The following is a 26,871-nucleotide window of genomic DNA, read 5'->3' on the forward strand; positions in this document are numbered from 1 at the left end:
GAAAATGTAACTTGTTAACTTTTAGCTGAAGTTCTGTCTCCAGCAGCTCAGATGTTGAAACGGTTTATGCAAGAAAGACATTAAACATCACAATTGTTTATGTTGCATTAGGATCCGTTGATCATCTCATCACCAATTAAAGCCCAAACTAGGAAATCCCAAAGGCTTCGGGTACTTTTTTACCAGCTTTAACTATGTTTATATATTTAGTTTTACATTAGTAAGAAACTAGTTATTGTTTACAACAGTGAGGGAGAGAAACCTGGTTTTGTTGGCCGGCTCATTGTGTTCAGTGACGAGTTAATGCAGAGAGCAAATCTTGAAGGCTTCACATACTTTATCCTGGTGGGAAAGATTGAATCACTGCTCGTCCGTCTGCCAGGTAGTGATCCAATCACGCTGCCTCTGAAGGCAAATAAAGCCCCGACATCTTCAATTATTAACCAAATCGATTTATTATGCATGAACAAATCCCTTCCTGCCTCGGTCACGCAGACGCACACACACACACACACCCAACATTTAAATACACGATGTGGTGGGAAATCGGCATAGCTCACTTTGTTGTTGCACATGCTTTTAATAAAAGATAGATATATTTACAGGAAAAGCAATATCTCTGAAAAAAAAAAAGAAAAAAAAACCAAAACAAAACTAACAGAACAGCTCCCGGTCCCGCCCTGCAGCACTTTTCACAACAGTTCTTTTCTCTTCCGATTTCTTTATTTGGAAATTTGCCCACATTTAAAAAGAAGTTCAGAACTGAAAGAAAAACAAAGAAAACAACACAAGCAATCGGGGGTTTTGGCCAATACGACAGTACCATTATACGTATATGGAGTTCATCAACTACATAAATATGGCAGTAACACTGAGTAATTGATACGGTGTATTTACAGAGTGAAGTGGGGAAATCTTACAGTCTGTGCTGGACAACCGACAACGTTTTGCCTTCTTTACTTTAGTTTTTTTAAAGTCTGGGGGGGGGGGGTTCCAGAAAATAACCGATGCTTCCGTCCCTCCGCCTTTAGACCGCTCACCACTGACGCAACAAACAAAATAAGGCACAATTAATACTTGGACCATTTTCTGGGGGAATCTACAGACTTGCAGCCGGCTTGTGAGGCATGTAAACAATTGTTCGATTGATTGGGACTGACCTCTCACCTTTCCCTTTTGGATTCCCGATCAGTCCGTCTGATGTGATTCAAAACAGGTTTCATATGGCAAAAGACCCTTGATACCCCTCCCCGGAACAAACTCCCCAAAAGTAAAGAACCCCCCCCCCCCCCCGCCGCCCTCTATGCTACTCAACAAGAACAATCACATGGTGACAAACGAAGAGAACTAGTAGTGCATACACTACAGAACACAGGAGGAAAACGCCACGCCCACCCGCCGCCTTTGGTTCGGCCTTGGCTCCGCCCCTCTTGACGGGAGGGGGGCAACGACTGGATCGAAAACACAAGTGATTGGTTGACAAGCTGTCCGAAGCTGAAGCAGTTTCATTTGCGATGTGACTAAACCAAAGATAAAAAGAGAGAAATCAGCTTCCCCGTCCCGATCGGCCAATGGTCTCAGACCAATATGTCCCTCCGACCTCCGACCTGCCTCCAGCCCGCACGCTCACCACGCGCCCCTCCTCGCCCCAACAACACTTTAAATATTTTAGGGTTTTGTTTCACATACGTCTAATGGCACAAGCCCCCCTCCGCCCCCCTCCCCTCCTCACGGAGGTTTCGGGACCGCCAATCTTCCAGGGATGAAGAGGGAGGAAGGTCCGGGCGGCGTCGAGACCTGAATCCCGCCCCCTTGTCGTCCAAACAGCCGAGCAGTTTGTGGGGAAGACGTTGTTTTGGGTGGGGGAGGGGCAGGAGGGGGAGGAGGAGGTCCATCGCAGCTGTTGGGGGCTCCCGGCTTTGGTCGGTGTGACGAACCGCTCAGTCGTGCTTCAGGTGGTCCTTGATGTCCTCCTCGTCCGTGTACTCCGACGGCTCGTCGCCCGGCTTCAGCAACCGCCCCACGTAATCGTACTTTTCTGTAAGGGAGCGCAACACCAAGGGTTAAAGAGTCGCCGTCGCCAGGCCTTGCGTTCCAGTCGACCTCGGAACACAACACAGAGTCTTTACTCGGTTTTTAGAGATGATTGGTGAAAGTAGAAACAAGCAACAGGTCGGGATTCCACGTTTTTTAAAGCCCCGCCCACCTGAGGTCAGAATTCCAAACGTTCCTTGGTGTAGAAGTTCTAAACTTTCGGGTGGGAGTTCGAAGGATGTTTTGGGAGTTTGTGAAATTTGCTTTGTCAGTTAAACTTTTCTTTAAAATCCTAAAAGACAAAATCTGAACTACTAGGAGTTAAAATCCCCAAAATCAAAGTCGGAATTTTGATCGTTGAACTATTAAAACTGAAGTTAGAATTCTGATGTTTAATTGAATTATCAACATTTAAGTTGGAATTCTGAGCCATTTATTGAAGGGATGTCCTGATCAGATCGGTAGATATCAGATCGGGGCCGATATTGGTGATTTATGACTGATCGGGAATCTGCAAATCCAGCCGATCACCACGCCGATCTAAAAAAAAACAAAACCTTTTCCCGTCAGCTGCCATAAAGCTGAACCGTGTGCGACCTGCCGTAAACTGAGGTGAGCAGCCTGAAGCCACTGAGAGGATCAACCAGCAGTCTGGAGGGAGTTTAAGGTGGATAACCAAACCAGTCCTGAGAGGTGGAGCACCAGAGCTTCACCACAGTCCTGAGAGGTGGAGCACCAGAGCTTCACCACAGTCCTGAGAGGTGGAGCACCAGAGCTTCACCACAGTCCTGAGAGGTGGAGCACCAGAGCTTCACCACAGTCCTGAGAGGTGGAGCACCAGAGCTTCGTTTAACACAACTAATCTGATAAGACATCTAAAAAGTAAACATGCGGTGGAGTACGCTTCAGGGCCGTCCACACCAGGAACCCGGTTTACCTAAACCAGCTCTTTCTGGCCTCTCGTCCACATGAGGCGGTGGTTAGGAGCCCGAAGACGGGTTTTCTGAACACGGGTCCAAGAGTGGGTAAATTCTAAAACCTCTGCAAAGTCGGCAAAGACTATCATCCGTGGAAAAAAGATGACGTAGTCGCCCCCCACCGCGGTCCGCTACGTCACCTAATAACCACAACAATCAGGGACTAGAAGCTCCGGTGGAGGCCTCGTGCTGAGCCGTGTTCATAGTGAGGTGTGGACGGTTTGTTGGGAGAAGGCCAGGGAGAAAAATATTCTGAATACGTTTTTGAGAGTACTATGTTCAGAGTACTTTAGTCAAACAGGTTTTACCACTTTGAAGTAGAATTAAGTTTATACTTCACATTGAAATGTAAATGTTTAGTGACATTCAGGTCAAACCTCTCATACTGCTTTAAGGTAAACTGGAATTTAATACACAAAGAAGTTACATTGGAGCCTGAGAGTATTTATGTTTAACATTTATTTATTTATCTTTATTATTGTATTTGTACTTTTTTAGGACTTATTTTCACCCCAACCAGCCAAAGACACTTTGAAGTAGAACTGGGTTCTTCTGATTGGTTTTACTGAATACTGTTTATGTTGTAGTTTTTTATACTTTATATGTTAAACTGATTCACTGGGTTTCATTTTTAATTAGTTGTTTTTTTGCCACAAAATCCAGGTGAAATAGTTTAAGTTAAGATAAATAAGAGAAACAAGACTGCAGAGTGTAACTGGGTTTTTGTTCTTCTGACTGAATAAAGTTTAAATAAGTTCTTAAGTCATTCTGAGAAGTATTTTGATTCAATAAGTGAGTTTTACAATAATTGCTAGGTAAACAAAGCTTCTGCCAATAGTGCTTTTAGCTTCAGACGTCTTAATTGAAAAGATACTCAATCGTCTATTTTTGGAGCAATAGTAATGCAAGTATCAGCCGATACTTAATTCTGAAAAATCGGATCGGTATCGGGGGCCAGAGAGTGTGATCAGGACGTCCTGAGTTTACTGAGATGAAGCTGTGAAGTTTCAGTGAGACTTGGTTGGTTGATGTTCTGCAGTTTGGGTCAGAAACCTGTTTCAGGGTTGAAGTTGGTGGATCTTCCCTCTTCAGGTCGTAATTCCGAGCCGTTTATGGACGTGACCTTCTAAAACTGAACGGTTCAAAATGATTCGCCTCTTGTTTTGATCCATGATGTTTGAACGTGAAAACACAAAACCGTATCTCATAGCAACACAACATAAAAGATGTAAAGATATAATAACTACAGATTCTAATGAGGATCACACTTATTAGGGAGCTAAAAGTTAAACTAGGGCTGGGCGAAAAAAACAACTATTTAATCGATTAATCGAGTTTGCAAAATAAAAATCTTTTTAGCGACAAACTTGTGTCTGAGTTCAGGGTGATGAAGAAGAAATTCTCATCTAAATGTGCAAACTTTGGTTATAAATGGTTACAGAAAAATGTTCTTATTAAAGACAACTGTATGAAATATGCCCAAATATGATTTTCAATGATACAAATTCATTTGGCTTTAATTCCAACAGAAAAGTGTCCCTGCGGACGAGCCTACCCATGAACTGCATCTCCCACTCCCGGACGCTCTCCATCTGCACGGCGTTGAGGTCAGACAGGTCGTCGTACTCGTCCCTCAGGGCGTCTTTCTCCAGGCAGAAGGTGGCCAGGCCTCTCGAAGCATCCCGGCCCGCGAAAATGCCATAAGGACCATCTGAGAGACACAAGAGACCAAGACGTTACAGTCTCTGGCGTTTCCACGGATCAAATGTTCAGGGTCACACTGACAAAAGACGTTTCAGCAGCAGAAAGTGGAATCTGCTGAATTCATCCATTATCAATATTATCTACTAAATATCTGCAAAGCTGCTATAATAAACACTTTTCAGGCATTTCAAGGCTTCAAAAGACAAAACAAAGTGCAGAAAGAGAAGTTCTGACCTCCAGTTGCAGGTCTTATGACTTGTGTTGGTTTAACATTTAAAGCCTTCAGACATTTGTTTTCTTCAAAGTGATCGTTGTTGACGAAGCAGATTCCTCTAAAACAGGGGTCTCACCCCCACTTTGATATGAAAGTATGACGTTAGTGCGACCCACGTGGGGAGTGGACCTCCGACGTTGCCTCTCAACCAGCTCCAGCATGTAATGAACTACCAGACAGCAGTCACCTTTTTGGAGCTCACCACTTTCTACCACCTACAAATGCCTTGATTGAGCACAAGAAGAGAGGTGACCGCTACTGGTTGCAACAAAAGCCTGAAATATGACAGTGTTATATCTGTTGTTATGAAATGAATCAACCCAGTCAGATCCAGGGGCTTAAAGCTCGGGAGAGTCCATGCTTTTTCAAAGGAAATGGAGTGAAACAAACTCGAACAGCGAGCTTTGTAAAAGAAGAACTCAAGAAGTTGAGCTTATCTTTTATGCCTGTTGTAAGCGGCATAGGCTTTTATTTTGACACTAAAACCAACAGGGACACCTTGGCAGGACCACACCCCACACAAAACCCTCTTCACTCCCGGTTGCCAACTTACAACTAATAAACTAAACTCGATGAACTAACTAACTCCATGAACTAAGCAACAAAAACACAACACAACCATCAAATTAATTTGCCTCTAGTACTGGACCCTTGTGAAGGGGTCGGGGGGTCCAACATGGCTCGGTGCATGGGGTCCAACTTGTTTGTTTTAATGTTTGGGGTAACTTTTTAGGTATTTACTACATTTACCCACCCTTGATATTTAACTACTGATGTATGTCAAGTTACTGCTCTCAACTCTGTCTATAAATTATTGTATTCTACGATATATTTTGTGTTTGCTGCCCAGTGCTTTAAGTGGGGAAAAAGAAGTGCCAGTACTCCTTTTGGTGACATGCTGTGAGTCTCTCATACAAATATGGACAAAAACATAATATTCAGTGGCGTGCACAGACATTTTCTAGGGCAGGTGGTCGGTGTAAAATAAAGGCACCTTGTGCAGTGTGTGGATCCCCCGGCTGCTTTATTATCATAGTGGGAGATTAACAAAACAAAACACAAGTACATGTTGGAAGTAGTTGCATATTTATTTAAATATATCCCCCCTCCCCCCCAAATTAAAGGAAAGAATGTGAGAGAGAAAGAGAGAGAGATGAGAGGATGTCACTACACCATCCTGAATAAGTTCACATATATTTGTATTTAATCAGTCTGTACATTACATGTATTGGGTGTAATTTAAGGTGTAATTGTAAAAAGAAAAATTCCAGTGAATCCATTTGAAAATTGACCCAGATGTACCTGGGGTCATGTAGAACAGGAATATGGTGCAGTTTGCAGAAAACTATTACATTTTTTAGGGAATTTTTAAAAATCTGCCTTGACAGCAATATTTCAATGAGGTGTGTTTTTAGTGTGATTGTAAACAAATGCTTCAGTGAAACCACTCAAAAGCTGACAGAGGAACCTCGGTCATGTAGAAATGGACAGGACAGGAACCTGGTGCAATTTGCTGAATACTATTTGAATTGAATTTTTAGGAAATGTTCTGCCTGTACAGTAATATAACTATTTCAGTGTGTAATTGTGAAAAATGTTGATGTTGATGATCACGTCAATATGGACAGACTGGACAGTGTAAACTATTTTTAAAAAATTAACATAAGCTGCACCAACCATATTTAAAAAGAAAATATGTATTTGTACATATACAGTATAGGCAGCACTTGTCTATAAGCTCATGTGTCCACGTTGTAACAGGGCATGAATTTCACTGTGGGATTGCAGGGTTTTTTCTTTCTTTAAAGAAAATAAAACAACAACTAGTTCTAAACTGCTTCCGTGGCGTGGCCACAGACAGGACTGGAGGAAAGAGGGAGAGAGAGGAAGAGAGGGCAAGTAAATTACTGCAAAAATACACAAACAATGAGGGTTTTTATCTCTGGTCATAAAGTATTTGCTGATTGTGATTGTGAGGAGAGGAGATTTTCCTCTGAGGACGATTGGTCAGCCTCGGAGCGCAGCCACGGAGGGCAGAGTTACATGATGCACCTGAACGCATCACCCACGTATTGTCGGCATGAATCTCGTTTACCAGTAAAAATCCATAAATGATCCTCATTGTTTAAGCCGCTGGGTTCAAAGTGTGTGAAAAAGTAGCGGCTGACAGTCCGGACATTCTGAAAAGTTCTGGTACGCGCTGTACGCTAGAAAACAGTCCCGGTACGCTGAGGGGTAAAATTGTGCACCGGTGTATGCCGGCCCACTTAAAGCACTGATGGAGCAGCAGAGCAGCAGAGCAGCAGAGCAGAGCAGCAGAGCAGCAAACAAATGCGGGTTTTTTTGCGTTGCTCTTTCTTACAGAAGAATCTTTTATGTTTCTCCCACACCTGTTTTAAAGCTTATCTTGGAATCAGACAGGAGTAATTTTTCTGGACGCATCGGACCAGACTCGGGGGGGCAGAGCCTATGCCCGAGCCAGCAGGAGGTGAGGTTACAAGCCCGAACAGGCACCCTCACCTTCAGGTTTGTACCCATCCCCCCACCCCCAATCTTTTTTACTTCTATAAGCACCATCCAAATAAACCATGTCTTCTGAGGATCATATTTTACTCCAAAAAGCTAATAAGACGATCACTGACCTTAAACATGACATTCGACTCTGGAGAGAACTGGAGAAGAAGGACGCCATGTTGTCTAGTTTCATGGAGGGAGCAGCGGGCCAGTCCAAACAGCGCCTCGTTCAACGCCACCGTTCAGGACCTTCAGGACACATTTGCGTGGGATCCTGCCACCTGTCCTCGCTCTTCCTCCTGCTCGACCCCCAACCATCAGCCGCCATGGTCGGAGGTGGTAATCCGTGGTCGTAAGGGACGCTCGGGTGCAGCGGCCTCACCTCCTGGACTCAGCCTGAGCGACTATTACGCTCCACTGGCTGATGGTGTCCCAGTCCACCCAGCGGACGGTCCTGCTCCTGCTGCCGCAGCCCCGGTAGCTTCCCACCTGGATCTCCCCCCTCCTGCACCCCCAACAGCCGCATCTTCTTAATCGCCGGAGGGTAACAGCGCTAGAGCGACCTCCCTTTCCTCTGGACAGCCAGACCAGCGACCCTCTTCCCGTCAGAAGACCTCCGCTTCTCACCGCAGACTCCTGCAGGAAGCCGTGATGAGACACTCCTGCAGTCTGCCTCGCTCCGCTCTCGGTGCCGTCACAGCCTCACCACAGAACCAGCTGCCCGGCCATCTCCTCGTCCTCTCTTCTCTCCAACAACATTAATAATAGGGTGATTCCATCACCAGAAACATCCTCTTCTTCAACACCATCACACACCGTCACCCCGGAGCCACGGTCCCGGTGATCCTCGGTAAACTCCCGGAGTTTTTACGCTCTCTTACCCCCTCCATCCACCGAGTTCTAGTCCATGTAGGTACTAATGATCCGGCCCGCCGGCAATCCGAAGTGACTAAGAAGGACTGTAATGAGCTTTTTAAGTTTTTAAGTAACTGTGGAAAGTCTGTTTTTATCTCCGGGCCCATTCCCACACTGGGTCGAGGCTCAGCTGGCTTCAGCAGAATTTTAAGGCTGAACACGTTTCTGACTTCCGCCTGCAGAACCACAGTCTAGGTTTAGTTGATAACTTGAACTTGTTCTGGAACCGTCCCTCCTTCTTCCTCCTGACGGACTTCATCCCAGCATGCTGGGGGGGGGGTCACAGATTAGCTGCACAATGCTACATATGGTACATTCGTCCCCTCCAGACTGACGGTTTACATTCCATGGACACGCCCCCGAGTGTCCTTCCTTGTGGACTCCCCAGGCTTCTGTTGGCAACACCAGCACCCCCTACTGTCCTTTTCTGTCAACTACATCCTCATCTGTGTTCTCAAAACAAAACCTTCTTCCTGCTGCCCCCTCACCCTCTAACAACCAAACCCTTCCTGTGGAGACAGGACCTTTACACGACAACGAATTCGAGTGTATCCGCAAAACTTCCTTCACTTTTGGGGGGTCCGTTTACACGACACCAGTGTTCTGATCCACTGTGTCCACAAAGTTTTTAATCCGGCTCTCAAGGTGGAAAGATTCTTTCACGGTCACTATTCCCTTCTGCAGAGACTGATGGAGGCTACAGAGCCTGTTACTGCTCATCTCTCCCTCCCTCCTGCTCATTCAGTTGTAAACAAATATGGCGGCCGCGTAGTGGTACGACCCGTAGTGGTACGACCCGTAGTGGTACGACCCGTAGTGGTACGACCCGTAGTGGTACGACCCGTAGTGGTACGACCCGTAGTGGTACGACCCGCGGTCCATATTCTAGTTTTATCCTCCAGATCAGTAGTTTAATAGTTGAGACTCTCATTGATATCATCCGGTTCCTCATCAGTCCATACGGATGTCAGGTTCTCTACATTTTCTTCACCTTTATAGTGTTTTGTTCTCTGCACACGTCTGTGTAGTTTCATTACAAAATCAAGCAACAGCACCCTCCAGTGGCCCGGCATACTAACTACACCGTTGTCTCTGTGTCCGCTGCTGCAGTGGAAACGCCTCCACTTTTTTTTTGTGGATTAGGTGTTGTCACGCTTGATCTTGTCCTCACTTATGGTATTGACATTGATAAATTAATAGTTCTTCCCCACAACCCTCTGTTGTCGGATCACTTCCTTACATTAACTGGCTTCATAGCCCCGGAAAATAAATTTAAATATAAGAGATATCCATCAGACAATGCTGTAGCCAAATTAAGGGAAGTACTCCCATCAATATTGACTTCAGTTCCATCTGTGTATCCAGCCGTATACAGCTGTTACACCATTAGCCCTACTAAGGCTGACTTGGTTGTAGATGGAACAGCAGCCTTACTTCACTCCACACTTGATTCCATTGCTCCCCTGAAGGTAAAAGCAACAACTCAGAGGAGGATAGCTCCATGGTACAATGATAATTTGCAAACTTTAAAGAAATCAGCACGAAAATTAGAGAAGAAATGGTACTTAACTCAGAAGTATTTTGAACAGCCTGGAGAGATAGTTTGTTAATCTATAAAAAAAATCCCTTCACAAAACCCGAAATACCTCCTATTCCTCCTCAATAGAAGAAAACAAGAACAATCCTAGATTTCTTTTCAGTACTATAGCCAGGCTGACAAAAAGTCACAGCTCTGTAGAACCTCATATCCCTTTAACTTTGAGCAGTAATGACTTTGTAAACTTCTTTAATGACAAAATTCTAAATATTAGGGATCAAATTAAAGACTCACTGCCCACTGCAGTCACAGATTGATCAACCACATCTTCAGACTAGTTAGTGGAGCTGGATTTCCAGTTATCCAGCTTCCATCCTATAGAAGTCCTTAAGTTATCCTCAATCGTGGCTTCATCTAAACCAACAACTTGCCTGCTAGATCCAATCCCCACTAAACTGTTTAAAGATATTTTCCCCGTAATTAGTACATCAATGCGAGATCAGATCAACAATCTCGAATAACAGCTTACGTACCACAAGCCTTTAAGGTTCCTGTTGTTAAACCTCTTCTTAAAAAACTTAACCTTGACCAGGTGTCTTAGCAAGTTACAGGCCAAAATCCAACCTTCCTTTCATTTCTAAAATCCTAGAAAAAGTGATTGCAAGTCAGTTATGTGACCATTTAAGCAAAAATGACTTATTTGAGTCTTTCCAGTCGGTTTTAGATTCATCGTAGCACAGAGACTCTCTGGTCAAAGTTACTAATGATCATCTCGTAGCCTCAGACACAGGACTGGTCTCTGTTCTGGTCCTGTTAGATCTCAGTGCTGCATTTGATACTATTGATCAGAACATTGGTACTATTGATCAGAACATTGATACTATTGATCAGAACATCCTATTACAGAGGCTAGAACACATCATCAGGCTTAAAGGTGCAGCACTAAATTGGTTGTAATCATATTTATCAGACAGGTTCTACTTCGTTCATGTTCACGATAACTCTTTAGACCAGACTGAAGTTAAACATGGAGTTCCACAGGGTTCTGTCTTAGGTCATATACTTTTCACTTTGTATATGCTTCCTGTAAGGAATATAATTAAAAAACACTCGAACTTCCATTGTTATGCAGATGACAATAAATCTATTTATCTATGAAACCAGACGATAATAACCAACTTTCTAAACTAGAAGCCGTCTTGAAGACATAAAGGTTGGATGAGCCGTAATTTTCTGCTTCTGAACTCGGATACAACTGAAAACATTATATTTGGCCCAAAACATGTGCGAGAGAAATGATCTAAAGATATAATAACACTAGATGGTTTTACTTTGTAGCTCAGTTGGTAGAGCACGAGACTAACAATCTCAGGGTAGAGGTTTCGTGTCCCACGCTGGGCGCCACCTTCCTGTGGGCTCACCACCCGCAGGAAAGGTTCTTAATCGATGCAATGTGATCTGGGTGACGGTGCTCAGACTGACACCCCCGCGACCCGGAAACGGATAAGAGGGAGAAAATGGATGGATGGATGGTTTTACTTTGTCCTCCAGTACCACTGGGAGGAACCTGGAAGTTCTTTTAGACCAGTCTTCAACTGGTTCAGAGTCGTGACAAGAACCAGCATCAGAGATCACCTCACTCCAATACTAACCTCGCTTCATTGGTTCCCTGTTCACACTAGAAGAGAATTTAAAATCCTCCTTCTAACTTAGAACGCTCTTAACAACGAGGCTCCATCAGATCTTAAAGAACTGCTAGATCTCCCCAGAAGAACTCTTGGTTCTCACAGTGCTGGCTTACTGGAGGTTCCTCGCTTTTCTAAAAGTAGAACGGAGGCAGAGCTTTCAGCTTTCAGGTTCCTCTGATGTGGAACCAGATCCCAGTTTCAGTTAGGGAGGCTGAAACAGGCTCTACTCAAGACTTTTCTATTTACTAAAGCTTACACATTAGGGCTGCGTCTGCACCCCCCCCCTACCTCACCTACCCGAACCAGGGTGGGTTTCCAAGGTTTGTATCTCCCCCTCAATCTATCTCTCTGTCTATTCTATCCTTTCCTCTCCTCTATCCCGTCACCCCAACCGGTCAGCAGAAAGCCGCCAGCTCTGAGTCTGGTTTCTGCAGGTTTCTTCCTGTTAGAGGAGTTTTTTCTTTCCACAGTCGCAAATAAATCTGCTTGCTCGTGTGGATTTGTTGGGTTTTTCCTCTTTTCTCTCTTAAAAGCACCGAGAAATGACTGTTGAATTTGGTGCTTTATAAATAAAGTTGAATTGAAGCTATCAGTAAAATACGACTATCTTACCAGCAGCACTCTCCAGATGTCTTCATTCACACCGTTTTCCCACGCTATCATCAGCGATCACGCGGGAATCACGTGATCCCGCTCTCGGGGCGAGATATCATTGAAACGTCACGCAAAAATGGCTGCGCCCAGCGATGGTGTGACCCGTTGGTGATACCAAGTGATGTTTGCAGAAAAAACATCAAAATATCGCCAAAAAATCACTAGCCCGTTTGGGCAAGGTGGGTAGATGATTCACTTGCCCGAGCAAAGCTTTTACTGCCCCGGACGTTTGGGCAAGCCTTAATGTCGAGCCCCGCACTTCCAGTTCTTCAGTAATGGCTGAAATCACTGGTACATTGATGGACGTACACCTGTACTTCTTCTGCATTCTGAGGGTCTCACCTGCTTCTTCTCTCAAGACAAATGTGGCTCAGATATGTGAGAAAAAGAGCTGCCAGGTCTCTGACAGCAGGGAGGAGGCAAGAGAACCATGTTCAGGAGAACCGTTCATGATCTTCATTCAATGTTCAGGACTAACGTGTTCAGAAGAAATCATTAAAACTCTTCATAATGACGTTGGAGGATATTTTTGTACAACTTTTTTGGTGAAATCCCTGATGCAGCCCCGCCTCACCCAGACTCTGCCTCCAGCCCCCAGGTCAGTTGAGTTTGAGACCCCTGGTCTAAAAGATCCCGTTATCAACGCAAGGCTGCACTTTGGAAACTCAACAGTCCAGACACGTGTTTGAAGGAGTCGGAGAAGCTTCAACCAGATGATTCTACACTTTTAATGAGGCTTTTTTCTTTTTAGATCACATGAACTGATTTCAGAGAACTGCTCAGCTGGTGGAGGAAGGTGAAAAACCAAAACAAAGGCTCTACTGTTTAATATAAACTGAAGAATTAAATCCTTCATCGTTTCCGTTTACAGCTTTAAAACTAACCAGCATCACACCGAAGACTACAGCTCCACCTACACATCAGTCATAATAATGAAACGGCTTGTCCACAGGCACACATTGATCCTGTGACGGTTTAGCGGAGCCGCTGTGATCCAGCTCATAATCATTATCATCTTCATCACCAGAGAATCACAGTCACAGCATCTGCTTCCACCTGGAAACTCTCCAGGAGCTTGAAGCAAGACGCAGAGTCTGAAAACACGGTGCTGAACTGTGACCAAGTGTTTTGCATTTTAAAGTGGTTGCAGACTGAAAGGTTAAATAATGAGAGCTAAAAGGTTTGGCTCTGTTTCGTGCGGTTCTGTGACGGAGCGGGTGTTTGCAGCAGACGTGTGATAAAGTCCCGGAGGCGGCGCTCGAGTCCCTCAAGTTCCTGGGATCATCTGACGACCATGTGGAAACTCTGCAGCGCTGCAGGTTCTTCTTCTGTCCACTGCAACCGAAAGCAGAGAACAAAGCAGCCGTTGCTGCTGAAAGCTGTGAAATGAAGCACCTTATCGCCTCAGATTAGATGTGCTCTCACCTTGCACAACTGACACACATCTGACAGATAACAAACTTCACACCGCGACCGGACCGCAGCCCCAGCAGATCCCTCCGCCGCTGCTCACAACACGTCTTTAAAGTCTTCAACACGACTACAGGAGGAGAAACTACTGAGACACGTTTGTTGTCCATGATGTTTAAAACAGTTCAGACGACCGGATTTAAACCAGAGACTCGTTCAGCCGCAGGATGACGCCAGCGGACACGCCCACTCAACACAATCACATGAGGCCGTGTCCCAGGTCTTCTGGCATGATTTGTCATCATCCATGAGATGTTGGGATCCAACAGATCCCGGGGAAGGAAGATATTTCCTCCACTGCTCTGCGTTGCGCCGTCCATCAGGGCTGGCGCTGCCGTTAGCCGTCTGGCTGGGAATGGAGCAGCGTTAGCTAGCAGTCACAGCCCAGCTCACTCTGATGGTGTGTTCAAGTAACACAACAGAAGGGGAACCAACCAACAGCATTTAACCTGAACATTGCAACAACATGAAGGAATTCATACGACCATGATGACAAACGATGGAAGGAAATGTGTTGGACCAAATATCCTTGTAATCCATTGGTTTCCATGGTGACAAATGGGGTGCTGGCAAAGTGATGCGCTCTACCGAGTGCCTGTCAATAGTTTTTATTGTTTGTATTCTTTACTACTGTCTTCTGCAACAATGAACATTTCCCCATTTAGGGACAAATAAAGGATTATCTAATCTAATCTAATCTGTAGATATTTTCTTCCCTCCATACTTTTCATGTATTATTAAAGTTTTCCAGTAAACCTTTAATTCTACCAACCTGCATGGAAGCCTGTATAAAGTGTATTTCATAACATTATGGCGTAAATCAAGTCTGAAGAGGCATCCCAGCTTTATTATCCAGATACGAAGGTACAATGTCCATGTAACAAAAGACGGGGTTGGACCGGCACGGTGCATCGAAAGAACTTCAAATATGGAAGAAAAAAGCGATTCATCATGATAATTCATAAAAAATGTGAATAACTAATTAAGAAATGTCATAACACAGATACATTAATGTCGTCAGGCAGAGGTGTTTATATTCATCACAAATATTGTTGTATGTTTACCTGATATCATGCAGCTGTAGTATTAACTCTCCTTAACTATGAGAAGTTTACATACATAGTACTTACAGTACTCATAGTACTCGATTACAGTAACAGTGCATGTTGCACAGACAGTGACCTCTGTAACCAAGAGAGCTGCCAAACAGTCAATCAGCGCAGTAATCCGAGTACTTATTGGGTAACTGGTTACAGTGTGAGGGCTAAGTCCAGCTGGGGATGTGGAGCTCAGTGAGGGCGAGCGATCGCCGCCTCCTCGGCCCAAACACACGAGCTGCCCAGCTCCAATAATTGTAGTTTATTACCGAGTTTGGCAGGAGGCAGAAATGCTGAGCGGCAGGATCGACAGGCTTTCAGAGAAAAGAAGTTGCTGCGAGAGGGGAGGAACCCAGAGTTCACACCGAGCTGCGTTCACACGCTTCAACACAAATACCCTTCAGCCTTAAGGATCACAGCAGAACCACACAGCTCCAGAACCACACAGCTCCAGAACCACACAGCTCCAGAACCACACAGCTCCAGAACCAGCATCAAAGTGCAGGAGTCAGACATTTGCTCTGCTAAATCTACTAATGTGCTTTTATTTTAGAGTCACTTGCCACCCTGGTTTCCTGTTTCAAATAACCTGAGTCAGCATGTTGTGACTCAATCCGAGTCCGTCTCCGAAGCAGCTGCAGTTTAAAATTTAACAACCTTGTTGCTTCGTTGATTCAACCTCCATGTTTTTTATAATCCTCCTGAAGCCTTTCAAAGTTGGACAAAGTTCAGAGGAAGCAGTTTATTGTGGTGACGAGCCGAGTGCGACGGGATCACAGCGTCTCGGGGGAAATGATGTCAACTTAGCACAGCTAGCACAGCTAGCACAGCTAGCAGCCTTCTACATGAATAAAGACTAATTATTTGACTAAAATTTGTTCTGACTGAACATTAGAATCAGTTGATCAACTAATCAGGTAAATATCCAGTACCGACAGCTGGATATTGCCTTACAAGTGCTTGAGATGCAGATAAACTCCCTCCTGCTGTTACAATCAGTGGACGTTGTTGGAGGAAACTTCTCATTTCTTCTGATATTGCATCATTACAAACCTTTTTGATGAATTCCACAGCCTCAGATATAATAAAGCTTTTATTAAAACCTCTTTCACATACTAAAACCGCAGTGATAAACCCAGTCAGCAATGAAAAATTAAAAATAATAAAACAGCAATCAAAGAACAAAACTTCTCCTTTTTGACGTGTCCCGGTATTTAAGGAGGAACTTAGTTCACTAGAAACATTTGTAAGAAAATAGACTTTCTCCATGGAGAAGTCATAATAAACATTATTTGCAGTTTATATTGAATAAAATCTGTTGGTAAATGTATAATTGAACGTAGGTAGACATATATGATTTCTTACTTTGAAAAGTTTCAAAAGATTCATTTCAAACTGGATTTTACTTCTCTGATATGCTTTACGGGTATATTAAGAGTATTTATCCATCCATCCATCCATCTTCTCCCTCTTCTCCGTTCCCGGGTGGTGGTGGTGTCAGTCTGAGCACCGTCACCCAGATCACATTGATCCATTAAGAACCTTCCTGCAGGTGGAGAGCCCACAGGAAGGTGGAGAGCCCACAGGAAGGTGGAGAGCCCACAGGAAGGTGGAGAGCCCACAGGAAGGTGGAGAGCCCACAGGAAGGTGGAGCCCGGCGGGGGACATGAACCCTCTACCTTGAGCCTGAGCGTCTCATGCTCTACCAGCTGAGCTAACCAGGCACTAAGTGTATTTAATCGGGTATAAATCTGTATCTAAACGTTTATTCATGGGCTTACTGTCCTAGTTTTTAAAAAGGTACATTTCAATTTATTGATATATTTGAGTAATTAATCATCATTACTTCTAAATAAAATCCATGGTGTTGGATAATGTGAAATTGGCCAAAGCCACAGGTCACTATTCAGCTGAAAAACATTCAAACGGGAGAAAACCAACATTCTGTTTCTGTTTAAAACTTCTAACACGCAATTAAATACTCCTGTATGAAAGTACAAATCCTGGAGGGATAGACCCGACATGTAAAACTAGACGGATTCACGGACTTCATGTGCAGTTAAATGCAACAATCAGATGAACTGAGAGACCAAAAGCTAAAACTAGACCCGTGTTTGTGCTGCTGTGGCCCAGCAGCCGTCTGAAGAATGTCATGTTGTCCGGTGGTTTTTATGTCACGTGTCTGATAAAAAACGGTCAGAAACAAATACTTTTGTGTAACTTTGTGTTGCTGTGATCTAATGGACCTGCAGAGGAAACACAAGTTGTTGCTGCTGAAGTGTTTCCCAGCTGGTTCAAACTCAAATCAGACCACAGCAGGGTCACAAATCAACGAGCAACACAAGAAGTAAAGACAGTTTCCTCTTCATCTCACATATCAGACCTTTAAAGAACATTTTCATTCAACTTTGGTCTTTTAGATTCACTTTTAGATCAAAAGATCAGACTTGTACAGTGGCGCTACAGTGGGATGATTCTTCATGCAAACTCGTGTCCCTAAATGAGATAATGGTTCATTCTTTAACAATAAAATAGATCTGAAATAGTAGAAACTGAATAAAAATTAGGTAACAGCATGTTTCATCTTAAACATCCCAAATGTGTGTTTTCAGTAACACATGAAGGACTTTGTTTTTATGGGTATTACAAATCAGAATGGAGGAAAGTTGTTGATAATAGTTTACAGGATGAGCTAAAATGACTGAAGTAACATTGGAAGAAATAAATCGGTTGTTAGAGTGTTTATTTCTCTTATAAACTTGTAGAATCTGTTTATTTGGTCTCAGTGTGTTAACCTTGTAAAGAAACATGCGAGGCAGGGATGTTAGATTAATCCACCTGGAGGTTTACTCGTCCAGTTTCATCAGACATAAATCCAGTCTGACAAGTTTGCAAATAACAGATATTTTAGGCTTTAAAGAAGAATAAAGTGTGATTTTGAACAGGTTTACAATTTTTTGCATGATTTGAATGGATAAAAATATCTTTTTCTGGAGTTAATAAGTGTTGAGAGACCATCAGTCCGGGCTGGAGTTGTGATTATAATCTGTTCTCCTCTGCTCACGTTACTGAGTAACAGTAACTAAGAGTTGGGATGTTCTGTATTACCACTCTGGGGTTGTACTTTTGCTTGGATCGGGTGTAGCTGTAGAGATTTGGCGGTATGATGAGTCTGCTGGGTGTAAAACAAGCGGAGGCTCCGGATCGCGTCCAGCCGCTAACAGACGAACATGAGCCGGCTGGATACTAAAGATCTTCCCGCTGCCGCATCTGGAGAACTTTAACCTCCGGAGAAAGAGGCTGGCTGCCCACAAACATCAAGTTACCGTTTATTTAAAGGCCAAAACAGCCTCAAACTTAGCAGGCTCGTCGGCTCGCAGCCGAGCCTCCCATTGAGAAGCACAGACAAAGCCCCACGGAGCTAAAGCTAACCGGTGCGGTGTGCGCCTAAATGTTGATCCGGGACAGCGCACCACAAAGCCGGGGACGTGTCGGCGGGCTCCCCGCCGCCGCCACGCCGCTGTCTCACCCCGCACACAAAGCCCACTCACCTTTTCCGTAAAACTTTCTGCCGCTGGTCACGTCGAACACCTTCATGTTGACGGCCATGAGGATGCGGGGGTTCTGGAGCCCGTCGTACTCCCGCAGCTGCTCCAGACTGAAGTCCCGTCTCCGCATCTTGGGAAGCGCCGAGGCCGCGTCGCCCTGGGCCGCGTCGGAGCCGAGCCGCCTGCCCCACCGCCGGTACGCCGCCAGACACACCACCATCAGCACAAGCAGAAAGCCGATATTCAGCAACATCCCGCCGAGGCCCAGCCCGTCCGACTCCTCCGCTGGCCCCTGCCCGCCGCTGGTGTCCACTGGTCCGCTCGAACTGTCTCCATCGTCCGCCATACTGCTCGGTTAGCGCCTACCCGCCCCTGGACGTGCTGCGTTCAGGGCCCGTCGGAAAACACCGACCACCAGTTGAAAAGGAGGAGAGCTGCGTTCACGAGCTTAATATTTATTTATTACCGTCGCCAACGAAAGTTGGGCGACAAACGAAGTTTGCCGAGAACGTTATGATTTCGTCTGCGTGTATTTTTTGGTATGTATGTATGTATTATGTATTTATTTCACAAAGCATTTTCATTAATCTGGTTTTCAGACATATCTATTTTTATCTGTATTTATTACTGCTCTTTTTTCATCATAACTTTAAATACATGTGGTTTTGTTTTCATTCAACATAAAATGTATTACATTAACTTGATTCTACAATTTATTTACTTTGTTTTTACTTGCTGTATTATTATTTACTTATTTAACTGGATGAGAACATAATAGATTGATTAGACAATAATCTTCCCTCTGGGATGATTACAGTATTTTCTATTCTATTCTAAAGTGTGTGATGCTTTATTACACTCCTCATTCCAGTCAGATCATTGATTATCATTGTTGTGATTATAAAGAGCAGATTCTTACATGTAAATGTGCTGTAGCAGCATTATGGAATGAGGATTTATAGTGAGAGGTTAACTTGCCTATAACGTTTATTCAAATATATCAATAAATCCAGTTTAAAGTGCACCAAAGTACGTTTTGAAATCGAAAATAAAGCCAATTTCAGATTTGCAGCACTTCAGGAAAAAAACTCAAGGCCAACACAAAAGTTTCTTTCTTTTTGGTTTGCTGGTGTTTTCTTTGAAAGAAAAATACATGGAGTCACTTCTGATTGAGTGATGAGAATTCCGAGGGATAATGAAGGCATCTAAACAGCCTGTTAAGTTTTAAATCGCGACTTTTGTCCCTCTCGGGACCCGTAGCTCTGCAAACATGGCACATTGTAAAAATACTAATAATACATACGTTTTCCTTTTGTTTTTGGTTCTTGTATATCATGGAAGTAGAAAACATTTAATCTTCAGTCTTTAAAGTCTGATCATTCAGAAGAGAAAATATGAGCGCAACTTTAGAAAAATGTATTTACTTAAAAAGGTCTGCTTCACAGAATCAAGGCCAATTATGAAGAGTTGTGCCTATAAAGTCATTAGGGTCTGTATCAAACTTTTTAGAGAACCTGGTTCTCCTTTTAAGAGTCTTGTTTCAGTTAAAAGAAAAAAGGTCTATTGCAAAGTCTTTTCAAAAGAACCCAAGTGTGCCAAAGACAATTAATAACTGAAAGCTTATGTGTTATAGAATCTGAGTGTCTTTAGAGGGTCCAAGTCAATTTTGAAGAATTTGGAATAAAAAAAGTTTTAGGAACGTGGGTCTAGACTTTAGACCTCCGTTCTACTTTAAACAGTCTGAACTGGATCTAGTCTAAAGACAACGGGTCCATTTTAAGGAGTCTGGTTCTCGTTCTAAGAAGACCCGGCCTTATTGAGAAAGGGTGAAGGATTTACGTTTTTTAAGAGGTGTAGTCTGGTTTTAAGTGTCCAGGTTTGTTTTAAGAGGTCTGGTTTAGAGAGTTCAGGTCTATTTTAATGAGTCTGGTTCTAGTTTAGTCTTCAGGTTTGTTTGTTTTAAAGAGTTTGTGCCTGGTATAAAGAGTCCAGACCCATTTTGAAGAGTTTGGTCTGGTTAAAAGATTCCAGGCTTTGAGGGTTCTGGTTTAAAGAGTCCAGGGCTACTTTCATTTACATCTGGGTCTGGTTTAGAGAATCTTTTCACTTTGTGTGTTGATTGAACACCGATTTTATTTGTCCCGTCTGTTCTGTTCCCCACGGTTCAGCCTGTTTTTTGGTTTGTCAAGAACTTCTTTATGCTGCACCGAGTCAAATCAGAAAGATTCAGATTTGCAGCTCGGCTCAGATCAGCTGTTTCCAGGAGGAAAAAACCTGCTTATCAGGCTGGACGACTTGGATCCCTCAGCGGCGCCCAGACAGGAAAAGTAGAGGAAACAGGACAGACCACACCAACACAACTTCTTACAATCAACTGGTTTTATATTTTTTTGCATTTTTACAATTCTTTAACATGCGATGCGTTATCCTAAAACACACTGAAAACCACACTACCGATAAATCAATTCTTAAAATCAAGAGAATAATTGAATAGCAAATGATTTTTTATAGTATTTACATAATTTTTTCTTTAAAGTCAACACTAAAAACTCTTAAGTCCATCGAAGAAGGAAAGTTAACGATTAAAGTGCTCTAAAGCACCAAGCCTCAAACATAAGAAGAAGTAAACTTCAAGCTAAAATATACTGTAGTTTCATGACGCTAGCTGACACCCAATATTCCAACCAAATTTTTTTTCCATTATATTCAACAGCAAAAAAAAAAAAAAAAAAAAAAGCCATTAACAACTGCAATGATTACCTAAGAATATTCCATCAATCAAGTAAATGGTAAATAAAAACAAAACAAAAAATAAACAATAAATTATACGACCTCGGGGTGTAAAAGAGGACTTAAAGCTTCCCAGATAAAACTCATAATTTCTACAGACTTTTTTTTTTTTTTTAATTTTAAATTAAAACGTTTGGAGCTGCAACATCAGACTGGAGACATCAGATCCGGAGCCTCGGAGGGGAGGGGAGTCCAAATTTACCACTTTGATTGTCACCATGGAAACGGAGCATGTTTGCGTGCCAGGAGTACGACCTGCACGCTGTGTCAGTTTCAAACCCCAAACCGTCAATTAGGAAGACTTGAATCGAGAGCATTACGCAGAATTTGGACTGTTTTCCCTCTTTTCTGTGGCTGATTCCTACTTGAATCAGATTAAGGCACACGAGACGACCTGCAGCCTCTCTTATCTTTATCTTGGCAAAGTAGGATCACAGTTCAACAGCTCCTCGCAGGCCCAGAGCAGATGGTTCTCTCTTTTTAAATCATGAACTCATGGAGGAGTTTGGCATCTGAGTGAAAGGCAAAATGCAGGGAATGCATTTCTTTTTTTGTGTGGTTTTGTAAACGTTAAAGCCGTCAGGCCAACAGATTCAAGCTCATTGCTGCCTATGCCTGCTTTAAAATGAAATGCACTGATAAAAACGATCAAATTAAGTCGACCTGATTGACTGGAACAGTCTGAAAAAGACTGAACGCTGAGCTGAGAGCCGCCGCCTCGCCACCGCCGCCGCCGCCTCGTATCCAAACACACGCCCGGCGAAAGAACGCTTTATTTATTCGTTGCACCGCCGTCCTTTTTCGCAGCTCGGGCGTCGCTCTTCTTTCCCTGGGCCGGTGGAGCTGCTGCTTTCTGTGCGTTGTCTTTGGGCGTGGTCTGTCCCGCGTCACTTGAGGCGGCGGCCATGTTGGAGGATTTAGAGGCTTGTGAGGACTTTGAGGTAGTGTTGGAGGGATGTCGCCGACGTCTCCCTTCATCCCCAGCCGAGGACGAATGACGTCTCCTCCTGCCTCCTTCCTCTCCGGTGGGAGGCTGCAGACACACCAGACAACACAGCAACACCGTTAATCTGGAACTGATTTATAAAAGAGGAACATCACTTCTGTAGAGAGAAATCCAGATCGCAGTACGCACCGAGCGTACATCACAATACTGATAAAAGAGGAGAAAAACAACATCCCAGTCAAGGTATTTTAACTCTTGGCCCCGCGGAGCAGCGTGAACCAGTCCGAGCTCATCAGTGTGAAACAAACACTGAGATAATGTCAGGAAATCTAAATGAACTGAATATCAAAACAATATGAGTTCAAACAGAACAGAGGTTGTGACTATCTGCTTGGAGGTTTTGAAAAGTCTATTTTCCTCCAGGGGGAAGGAGGGATCGCTATAAATCTTAATCTATAAATCTCTACAAATCTTAAAGGAAGAAAATCTTTTTAACCTCCTGGTGGCGCTGCAACTTGTGAAAGTTTCTTTAAAAACAAGTTATTTTGTGGTTTTACTTCTTTTTTAATAAATTATGAAGATGGTAAAGTGTCACACTTTAGCTGTAGATTTTAGGCCCCGTTTACACCTTTATTACGGTGACTGTCAGGTGGATATGAACCTGGAGTCCTGACACCACGGAGGAAACATGGTTCTGATTGGCTCTACTGAGCATGTGCAGAAGAACTAGTTACTGTGGCTGCGGAGACCAGGAGACCAGGAGACCAGGAGACCAGGAGCAGCAGCAGTGTTTCCTCCGTCCACACAGAGACAGAGCGCTTTCAGAAAGTTGTTTTTCCCCCGTTGACACAACGGAGTTGGAGCGTTTTTGAGAAGCTGTTTTCAGTCGCTCCGAGCATTGTTGTCCTGTAAACCAACAGCCACAACCAATTGTTTTGAGTTTTCACTTGAAGTCGCCGCCCACACGTGCCAACAGGAACACAGCAGCAGCACACGTCCAGGTTCAGCTTCAGAAGCTGCAGGACGCCTGCTTTAGGAAACCTCTCAGCAAATTTGCTCTCCTCGGTCATGAATTGAGGTTCTATAGATGAAGAGTAACTGAAGTGTAACCGACGTGAATCATCAGGGATTCAATCCACCAGGAGAAGGTAAAGAAAAGTACCAACAGGCAGAGAAGAGAGCCGACACTCACCACTACCCTGAAGTCCTCCAGGTTCCTGAACTGGGACAGGTGCTCCTGCAATTTGGGCTCGATGGGCTGGTTCTTCATCTTAGAGTATTTCAGGAAGGCCCAGAACTTCTCCAGACCGTAGAGCTGACCTGCAGGACCAGAAGAAACCAGCCGGAGCAGGAGGGCGTCACAAAACCTCCTATCAAACACTCAACTATTGTTTTTCATCCTGGTCTCTTTTTTATCTGGAAAACATTCAATTCTAGAATTACCGTAATACCGGACTATAAGCCACTACTTGTGTCACAGACTTTGAACCCTGCGGTTTAAACAATGATGTAAACTAGTTTCATCCCTCCCATACACGGGTGATGCGTTCAGGTGCAGCACGTAACTACGACCTTTCTTTTTTCTTTATAAATTTGGTGGGTGCAGCTCATAGATATAAAACCCAGATGTCGAAATGGCCCATCAGCGCCTGTTGACGCGACGTGTCGGCAGCGCCGCCATCTTCGTGCGGTCTCCGGCTTGTGCTAAACATTTAGATCCCAGGCTAGAAAATCCACAAAAACATCCGGAGCTCGCTTGCTAGTCCACGTATGAACACAAATAATACCTCATTTTACAGCCGAGGAGAAGCTCGATCCCCTCCCAATAAGTCCTCCGTGAGCCATCTAGTGTTTTATATCTAAGAGCAGCTCATATTCAGATGTTACAGTAGTTGTTAGATATTCACAGGTTTATAAAAACATACAACTTAACATTAAGTTCAGTAAACCCTTCATTACGTCTGTATATGTTTTAGACATAGACACAAAAATAAAATTACAATTATTTAATACAAGTTCTTTTTATCATTTGCTAATAACTTTTTCTTCAATATTTTCACTTGATCAAAAACTACAATAAACAATTAATATGAACTATTATTAATTTAATGGTTTTAATAATCTGTTATGATTCATAAAGGAAATATTTTTTTTAATATCTGAATAAAAAGTGTCGTAATCCAATTCTGTGTCTACATCTTTGTAAACAGGATTATTTTTAATCCGTCTGAATTATAGTGTTGTAGATTAATTTATTGTATCGCAATAAAAATTGTGACAAAAAATAGGTTTAAATAGGTTTTCTTGTGATGAATTGAGGTTTAAAAACATTCTTGGAAAGATGATTGGAATAATTGTACGTAAGCCACATAAATTCACATGTTCGAATTAAAAAGCTCTTTTCTGAGGGGGGGGGGGGGGGGGGGGGGGGGGGGCTAGTGAGCCCACCGTGGTGTGAGACGCGTTTTGGGAGCTCCAGGAGAACCGCAATAACAGTTAAATATATAAAATGCTTTTTGGAGCGAATTACTGAAGAAAGGATACCAAACTCGATATATTAAAGCCAGAGGTAGAGACCTGCTGACAGAAAGTTCACCCAGATGGCGAACAACCTGCGGAAGTTCCGATATGGCGGGGCCTCCAGCAGCGGGGCCTCCAGCAGCGGGGCCTCCAGCAGCGGGGCCTCCAGCAGCGGGGCCTCCAGCAGCGGGGCCTCCAGCAGCGGGCCCAGCACATCCTCGGAGAAAAATGCTAAGAGCTCGGCGCTCGCTGCACCTGTGACCCGACAGCAACAGCTCACACCAACGGAGGCTGAACTGATCCAATCAGACATCCTCTCCTCCTTACAGGCGGACATCGGCCTAATTATAAGGGAGGAAATGGAAAACGTGCTCGCTGAGGATTTCAACTTTGTGAAGAACGAGCTACAGGCTATCAGAGCGGAGCGAGCTAACAACATGGCGGCCACTCGAATGGAGATTGATGGTGTGAAGGCCAACATGAAAGTGGTGGAGGGCGGTTTGTCAGAGACGCAAACCACTGTGGACGAGCTCAAAAAACCAAAATGGAAACCATGAAAGGGAGGTGTGAGGATGAGGAGAGGCAACATCCGTATCACAGGTGAGGAGAAGCCAGGCTCGCCAGGCTCCCCAGGCTCCCCAGGCTCTCCAGGCTCTCCAGGCTCTCCAGGCTCTCCAGGCTCTCCAGGCTACACAGGCTACCCAGGCTCCACAGGCTCCACAGGCTCCACAGGCTCCACAGGCTACCCAGGCTCCACAGGCTCCCCAGGCTCCCCAGGCTCCACAGGCTCTCCAGGCTACCCAGGCTACACAGGCTACCCAGGCTCCACAGGCTCCACAGGCTCCACAGGCTCCCCAGGCATGTCCAAAATGCTCAAGGAAATGCTGCAGATGGACAGTGAGCCATGGGTGGATTGGTCTCATCGCAGCGCAGCTCCAGGGAGACCAGGGGGGAGAGCAGGGGGGAGAGCAGGGGGGAGACCAGGAGGGAGACCAGGAGGGAGATCAGGGGGGAGAGCAGGGGGGAGAGCAGGGGGGAGACCAGGGGGGAGACCAGGGGGGAGAGGCAAGGTTTTGATAACATATAAGTAGGAGGACAAGGACTTGGTGGATCCAGACAAAGCCATGGTGCCCTTATGGTAAACCGGGATATTCCTGTCTGTCTCAGTTTGTTTGTTAGTGTGAAGGAGTCGTTCAGCTCAGTTAACCATACCCCATGGTGACGGGGGTACTATCACAGCAAAATAATTCACCTCTAATGCTTTTGCCACAGTATCCACTCTCCAGGATTTTATTGCCTTTTCCCCCCCTTCTCCCCATTTGCTCTCCTCCCTCTGCATTAATCATACCCACAATATTCACAGAAAATAATTGGTCCACTTAAAACAATAAGTTGGAATGTAAGAGGGCTCCACAGCCCCCGAACAAGGAAAGAAAACCTCCTTATTATCTAAAACAAACAGGTCATCAAACTGCCAAAGAGACCAACCTCCCAGATGCAGAGCATGAAACATCTTGGGCAGACAAGGTGTATTACTCTTCACACATCAGGAAGAAATAGAGGAGTGTCTGTATTGATTCATAGAGCAGTGAATTTTACAGCAACAACAATCAAAAAGGACACTGAAGGTAAGTTGGTCCTAGTCAATAGAACCATTGATGGAACAGACATATCATTAATAAATGTATACACTCCCAATGAAGGTGATCCAGCTTTCATTAAAACGGTTTTTAATTTTATGATGCTACATAGCCAGGGAATTCTGCTACTAGGGGAGATTTCATCTGTGTTATGTCACAAACTTTAGACAGTCAACCCGTGTCAATGGCTGCACTGTCCAGAAGGAGTAAGATGCTGAAGGGACAGGCGACAGAATCAGGTCTCACTGACGTCTGGAGACATAAGTGTCCACATAAGAGAGACTTTACGTATTACTCAAGCAGACATTTGTCCTACTCTACAATTGTTGAGTTTTTTTACCCCCAAATTAGAGACTCATAGGGTAATCGATATTGAAATCCTCCCAATAACACTCTCGGATCATGCTCCCCTATTGTTGACATGGGGTGTTACTATCCAAGCAATGGAGATTAAAGACCTCCCTCTTAAATGATGAAACATTTTGTACATTTGTGCGAACGGAACTACGGATTACTTGGACACTAACTACTCCAGACACATTGTGACTTATTCTGTGGGACTG

General features: G+C 44.1%; 2 protein-coding genes across 10 annotated transcripts in view; both read right to left on the reverse strand.

Annotated features, from left to right (window-relative positions):
• Positions 1-434: 434 nt before the first annotated feature.
• Positions 435-18,801, reverse strand: pgrmc2 (progesterone receptor membrane component 2). The gene is made up of 3 exons (XM_080480622.1): positions 18,416-18,801; positions 4,567-4,722; positions 435-2,038 (listed from the first exon to the last, which is right to left on the reverse strand). Exons 1-3 carry the CDS (start codon positions 18,756-18,758, stop codon positions 1,941-1,943), a joined length of 597 nt encoding a protein of 198 aa, XP_080336748.1. The 5' UTR covers positions 18,759-18,801; the 3' UTR covers positions 435-1,940.
• Positions 18,802-21,270: 2,469 nt separating this feature from the next.
• The window catches only part of larp1b (La ribonucleoprotein 1B), a 45,418-nt gene continuing 39,817 nt past the window's right edge, over positions 21,271-26,871 (reverse strand). For all 9 annotated transcript variants that reach the window (XM_080479763.1, XM_080479761.1, XM_080479759.1 and 6 more), the window contains 2 exons: positions 23,341-23,468; positions 21,271-22,235 (listed from right to left, as the gene is read on the reverse strand). In XM_080479763.1, coding sequence (XP_080335889.1) covers positions 21,975-22,235; positions 23,341-23,468 — 389 coding nt within the window. In that variant the 3' untranslated portion in view covers positions 21,271-21,974. The remainder of the gene's footprint in view (positions 22,236-23,340; positions 23,469-26,871) is intronic.

The sequence above is a fragment of the Lipophrys pholis genome, assembly GCF_963383615.2.
Source record: "Lipophrys pholis genome assembly, chromosome: 14".
Taxonomy (NCBI): domain Eukaryota; kingdom Metazoa; phylum Chordata; class Actinopteri; order Blenniiformes; family Blenniidae; genus Lipophrys; species Lipophrys pholis.

Coding starts and splice junctions, on each gene's coding strand:
- pgrmc2 (XM_080480622.1), bottom strand. CDS start 18,758: ATGGCGGACGATGGAGACAGTTCGAGCGGACCAGTGGACACCAGCGGC. Junction 4,723..18,415: donor CAGAAAGTTTTACGGAAAAG/GTGAGTGGGCTT, acceptor TGTGTCTCTCAG/ATGGTCCTTATGGCATTTTC. Junction 2,039..4,566: donor GTGGGAGATGCAGTTCATGG/GTAGGCTCGTCC, acceptor GCTCCCTTACAG/AAAAGTACGATTACGTGGGG.